The sequence below is a fragment of the Chenopodium quinoa genome, unplaced genomic scaffold (genome assembly GCF_001683475.1).
Source record: "Chenopodium quinoa cultivar QQ74 unplaced genomic scaffold, ASM168347v1, whole genome shotgun sequence".
NCBI lineage: Eukaryota > Viridiplantae > Streptophyta > Magnoliopsida > Caryophyllales > Amaranthaceae > Chenopodium > Chenopodium quinoa.
Window position 1 is genome coordinate 4,754,586 of NW_018743212.1, and position 6,762 is coordinate 4,761,347.

At 44.0% G+C, this 6,762-nt stretch overlaps 1 protein-coding gene across 1 annotated transcript; it reads right to left on the bottom strand.

Annotated features, from left to right (window-relative positions):
• Positions 1-1,644: 1,644 nt before the first annotated feature.
• Positions 1,645-4,546, bottom strand: LOC110734161 (prothymosin alpha-like). Its single transcript, XM_021914206.1, has 4 exons — positions 4,471-4,546; positions 2,456-2,586; positions 2,074-2,214; positions 1,645-1,848 (listed from the first exon to the last, which is right to left on the bottom strand). Exons 1-4 carry the CDS (start codon positions 4,544-4,546, stop codon positions 1,645-1,647), a joined length of 552 nt encoding a protein of 183 aa, XP_021769898.1.
• Positions 4,547-6,762: the final 2,216 nt, after the last annotated feature.

Genomic DNA, 6,762 nt, shown 5'->3' on the forward strand with positions numbered 1-6,762 from the left:
GGAAGCAGTCGGTAGGGCAAACGAGCGGGGGAAGCTGACTCCTAATTAGGATGGTCCCTACCGAATCTATGAAGAAGTTAGAGGCGACACCTACCGCCTGAAAACACTAGACGACATGCAGCTAGCCAGAACTTGAAATGTAGACAACTTAAAAAGTACTACTTCTGAGATTTGTAAATTATTTGTAAACGTATCAATAAAGTTTGCAATTTATTTCTATTGTGCAAGTTTCCTCAGTGGGGCAAGCCACCTGTGCAAAACACAAACGACCTTATTTCTTTTAATTACTTAAGTAAAAAGGTTAAGTCTAGACAACTTAGAAATCTGTTCCTTTCTGAACAACCTAATGAGGCCTCAGGCTGGATGATCAACCTAAGGCTCGTGGCCAGATGATCCTTATGAAATTAAATCAATACGTCTATCCCAATAAAAGAGCAAGCGTCCGGCGACATCCATTTGGGTGAATTCATCGCAGAGAGCATCTCCCATTTGGGTGGCACATTTCTCTATAAACCCAAAAAAGGGCCCTAACGAGTGTCTCCTTGACAACCCCTCGTAGTTGTTTGACCTGATACAAAGATAAACGTACTGTTATACTGTAAACACGCGGTAGACAACAGTTAAAATCTAAGTTAAAAACTGCCTGTTATTGCTTGGGACAATACAGTCGACATAATTTGAGTAACTAGCTAAGCAAAACTTGGCGAATAAAGGGGTACCATGCGGCCAAAGCCGCCTGTTTCTTCTACTCACTCAAATAAAAGTGACAGAGATTGATTAACCCCAAGGGTTAACTCAAAGTCACTCTGGCAAACTTGATATGGAATCTAAATGGTACGAACCAAGCCGCCTGTTTTTTGGCAAACAGACGGTACTCGGCCACTATTCCTCTAAGTTACAAGCACAACATACGACCACAACCGACTATTTCTTTTGATTACTCAAGTACAAGTGACGGAGATTGATTAACCTAAAAAAGTTAACTCATAGTCACTCAACAATCTACAATTGGAATATGAAAGGTACGAATAAGACCGCCTGTTTATTGGCAAACAGACGACATTCGGCCACTATTCCTATTATACTTTGATTAAAAACATCCAGATTGACACCTATTCTGTACAAGCACCAAGCAGACGGACTATTTACGACCAATAAAATAAACTAAGTACGAAACTTAGTGACAAAACCAAGGTTCGTCAAGAACTATATATTGAGGCCAAGAGCCGAATTATGCTAGGTGTTCGCCTAGGCAATGGCCGACTGACCGCCTGGTTTGGGGCAATCACCATAGTGATTGATTGACCTAGAATTAGTAATACTCAAAAGTATCAAAAATTCCAAGTCAATCAACTCACCTTTGAAAACCAGGCGCCAGTTGCCCAGGGGCAAGAACAGCCGGTATATAAAGCATTCAAGAAAACAAGAAGCAAGCTACATACACTTAGCAAAATTCAAAATGACAAAAACTAAAGAAAACGGCCTAAACGGTCGGATGATTAATATAAACAGTCGGCCAGGAGATCGACAGAAATATTGAAAATTAAAATTTAAATTGTCAAGTAATCTCCGACCCCTTGGTCGGGTAATGATACAGAACAAGCGGCACACAGGCCGAAGAAAGATAACATAAAAAATGGGAATTCAAGCAGCTGGAGGAGGACCTACAGTGTTGGCAGCCGCTTGATTTGGATCATCAATCAGCGGCTGTTCTTTATCAACATCCTCCTCCTCCTCCTGCGGCGACTCCTCGTCAGCATCCGCCTCCTGCTTGTCCTCCTCATCCTGGTCCGACTCCCCGTAAATGGAGTCGGACGCCTCATCCTCCGTCTCCTCCTCGCCGCCTGCCTACTCCATGATCTGCTTGTTGTATTGATCAGAACAGGCGGCAAATTGGCCCTCCCATTTTTCATAGCCGGTATCAGGGAAGAGGACCTAGGTCATCTTCATAATGGCGCTGCAGTCGTCCATCATGTCCTAAACAAGGGCCATCTTCTTCTCGCCAGCTTTCTCGTTAAGTTTCTGGGTGAGGTCAGCCTCTTAATTCTGCAGGCGGCCCTTGTGTTTGTTCACCCGGGCGCGGAGTCCCTCGACCTCCTTGTCTGCCTCCTTTAGAGACGCCATCTGAGCTTTGAGGTCCTTTACAAACTTCTCCAGCTCCAAGATCTTCTTCCTGGCCGCCTCTAATTCCTTGACCTGCAAAGTGGCGGACGCCTGGTAATACAGTATGTCAGTGGTCAGAATCTCGTTTTGAGTTATCTGGAACATAGCTTTATCAGAATCAGAGGCGGCCATGGCCTTCGCAGCTTTTACCTCTTTGTTCTTCTCCGTGATGGGTTTGCGGAGACCATACACTCACAACATAGACTACAGCCGGGCAAAAACAATCATCAGTTACAGGCGACCAGGCAAACGTTTAAATAAAAAGAGAGAGAACTTTTTTTACTAAGTATACCTCGGCAAGGAGAGCCAGGATGGCTTCAAGGTTAAGGGTGCCGACTCCCTTAACAGATTCCCTGTCCTGAGCAGGGATGGCCTTCAGCATGGCCTTGTCCATCTGAACCAAGTCCGGCTCTTGAGGGGCATCTGTAAAGTAGACTGATTAATACGTATTATAAAAACAGAAAACCAACCGCCTGAAATCAGAGGAGTCGGTTGCTTGATAAAACTTCGAAGATTTGAGCAAGTTATACCTCTCGCCGCCTCCTTTTCTCATGGAGGCCGACTGCTCCCAGGGGTGGCCGGAGTCCTTGCCCAGCTTTGGCGAGTCCTTCCTTGCCTCTCGGTCGTCTGTCTCCTAGCGTTGCCAGGAGTCGACACATCCCCACTCGTCTGTTTCCTGACCTTGGGGTCAAGCTGGGTAGAGGAGGAAGGTCTGACAGTGTCACTCTGCAACAAGTCATTGAGTCAAAAACAGGCGACAGATAAAAAAAGAGAGGAAATTGTGCTAAGGTAATGTAGCTCACCCTAGGTGCCTATTTGGCAGGCAACTGCTCAGTGGACCTCTTGCCAAGAATGGCTGCGCGGAGTTGGGCGGCTACTTTCTTGGAGGCCGAGATTTTGTTCATAACTTTATCTGCAAAATATGAATCAAATGGTTAGACACAAAATTAGTCAAGTCTATCAAGACACCCTAAACAGGCGGTCCACTACCTCTCAGCATCTCCTCGCTAAGGCCACAAACGGCGAGGTATTTTCCATCGTATAACCAATTATACTTTGGGACTTAGTTTTGAGGGATGAACTCCCTCACCCTAGTCTCGGGGTTCGCTTGTATCTAAACTTTGAAGAGCCCTCTGTCTAGGATCTCTTCTTTTGCTTGTTGAGGAACAGGCGGCAGGTCAGATCCGCCTGTAAGGTAAGGTGGATCCCTGTTCCACCTGTTGAACTTCTTGTTCAGGACCTTATTAGGGTGGGAGACTATGTAGAAGGTGTTCCTCCAATCCTTCAACTTGTTCTCCTTTCCCATGGTCATCATGTAGCCTTTATGGCTAGACAACTGGTACCAGCCGGTACCGCTTGTTTTGGGGGTCCGACTGAGGTAGTTCATATGAGCAAAAGCTTCAAAGCTTGGCTCTACCCCATACATCTCGCAGCCGGCAATATAGCCTAAGATGTTGAACCATGAGTTTAGGGCCAGTTGCTAGAGACCCAGCTGGTACCCATCCAAAATACTCTTTTACAGTCGGATGTAGAGGAAATATTAAACTAGCTTTAATGGCCGCCTCATAGCAGCCAAAACACTCGTCCCTGTAGCTGGACTTCTCTGGCCAGACTACTGTATCCTCGTCATCCGGCACTGATAGAATGTAACCATGACCCATTACATGGTCAGCCCTAAAACTCCCAATCTTTTCAAACATAGCCTTGCGCCGGCCTTTGGGAACATGGCAAAAGTAGTAGGGGGTATACATTTCCCTTTGGGTTGCAGCCGGCTCTGCCCATCTCTCCCCTTTCTCAGCCTCATGGCTTTCTCTCGCTGTATAGAGCCGAGAATGCTTCTCCTCTGAGTCGCCAGCGTACAGACTGGAGGTGCTGGGTTTAGAGTCGTCGCTTGAGCTCTCGGGCAAAGCAGTTGCCTGCCCAGATAGGTCAATGATATGAGGGTCATTCTGAACCTCTTACTCTGATTCTACCAAAATAGAATCACTTGGGGTGCTTGGGACGCTTGTTGGCATGTCCGAGATCTCGCTAATGGGCGCGTAGAAGGAGGAGCCGTCTGAATTTGTTATCCTGGTCGTTCTCTTTATTCTGGCCATGGTGTCTTGCACAGACACATAGACAGTCGGACTCTGGGCAGTTCGCAAAGGGTGGTCCAGCATGGGGCAGGCGGCACTCCTAGTTTTAGATTCAACCGTCCCCGGTGACCGGCTGATCACTAACCAAGGCCGTGTCGGGTGCTTTTGGGCTACCATTTTTGAAAAAAAGGAAAAAAACAAAGAGAAAGTGCAAGAGGGAACAGGCGGTTACCTTTGAGTAGAGAAGTCTTGGAACTTTTGATAAACTGAGCAGCTGAAGAAGCAGGCAGTCCGAAAACAAGCGGCATTCGTCAAAAGTGTCAGAGCAAGTGTCCAAAGTTTTTTCCTTAAAAAGTTTCTAGAATGTCCAAATGATTTGGACACCCCCTATTTATAGAGGGGGAATTTCAAGGGTAAAAAAAAAAAAAAAAAAAAAAGGTAAAAACTGTTATCCAATCATGGCATGACACCTATCACAGGCGCCACGTGGCATGCCATGTCACCCTTGTGGCATTTTTCTCCGCCGCGTGGACCAATGAAGCCCTACCACGTGTCATCCACGTGGACCAACTAGAGTGAAGGTTCAATGGGCACTCAAGAGGGGGGGGGGTGAATTGAGTGTTAAGTAATCGTTAGCGATTTTTGCTTCTTTTCGGATTATGTGTAAGGAACCAGTTGTGCTGGTTCCGTTATGCAGCGGAATAAAACAAAGCAATAAAGAACACAACAAATTTAACGAGGTTCAGCCAACTCAGGCCTACGTCCTCCTATCCTAAGTCCTTTATTAATCTACTCCGAAAAACAAAGACAAAGAACACTCTACTGTTTCCCTACTCCGGGAACCAGTCTACCCCACACTCTACTCCGAGTGTGCTCTCGACTTACACTCGTAAGCCCAATGTGTTTGAACTCACAAACACTCACCCAGCCTTTAACCCCTTTGTTAAAGACTCAATACAAGAATCAAGAACTCTCCTTTGATCTCACTTCTACGAAGCTAATTAAGAGAAAATGTTTTTGTACTAGAATGCTCTTGTATATGACTTGATGAATGGGATTAGTGCTTAAGTATATGCTCTCAAATAATTGCTCTTTTTAATTTCTGGAGAGGCACACGAAATATGTGAAATAAGATGAGTTTATATAAGCTTAGATTCCTAAAACCTAGTTTCCTTAAATCACACAATCTTAGAGAATAAGATATATTGTAATTTTAGGAAAGTATTTATCTTATTTGATTTAATCACAAAGATAGAATCAATTAAGATAAATACTCCTAGTTTTTAGGTAACCAAGAATATTTCATCTTATTTCCAGCTGCACAAAATATTTTCAAAATAATCTTTTCGAAAAAATCTTTTTGTAAAATCTTTTTCCAAAACGGCAGCTCGAATATTTCGTACAGTGAACCTGGTTCCCCGACCTGGTTCCCTGAATTGAAACATGTTATGAAACCTGTTCCAACTTTGTACCAGATTTCATATCATACTTCAATATACTTTTAAGCACTTATATAACCCAAACATGCAAGCATACTACGGAGCATATTACATGAAAACCTAGATAACATATTAAAGCATAAATCGTCTTTTCTTCATGTAATCTTCAAGACTTGAATCTTCCTTGAATACTTCTATTATGAGCAAACAATCTTTCTTCGAAATATCTTCGAAAGGCTTCTATGCTCCAAGTCTTGGAATCAACTCAACTACTGCACATGTAACATGGTTAATGCACAATAAAGAGTATGTGACTGCTTTTCCGCATAGCAGTCAAGGAAACGGTTCATACTGGTTCCCCACCAGTACATAGCACATTTATCATCTAACTGTTTCCTGTATATAGATAAGTTAGTTCAATAGATAACTCATATAATCAATAACTTATCTAGGAAAACAGTGTTCTATTTTAGTTGGTTCCCCCAACTGTATTGAACACTTTCAAAGACCTGTTTCCCTTAGCTGTTTGTCATCATTCAAAACTATCAATCAAAACCTAAGGGACTCAACATAGAGCCTGCCACATGTCACCTCGTGAGAGGTCCAACGTGGACCAATCAGGTCACGACACGTGGCAGGCAGGATTGCCAATTAGGAAAGTGGCCTCCTACGGCCCAAATTCCGAGACAAGGCCTAGTCAGCCCTAGGTTTGCTAAAACCTAGTACTGGGCACATTTTCCAACACCCTATAAAAGGGAGTTGTTTCCCTCTGAGGAACATTCATTCAGAATTATTCAATACACATTAACTCACAATCAGAGAAAGTCAGACATCTGACACCTCGAACTGATCAATTATACATTATAGATTCTCTCTTGGAAACCGAGAGAGACCCTTTACTTTCATCACATTACTCCTCATACATGTTCTAACTTGATCGTCGGAGGCGGAACTCCCACCCATTGGAGTCTCTGTTGTTTTGCAGGTACAGGCGTCCAGAAGTCAGCCTTGGAATTGTAACTCTCCCGCAGGACATCAAAAAACCCCGAAACAGTAGGGATTTAGTGTTTAGATAATAGTCAACC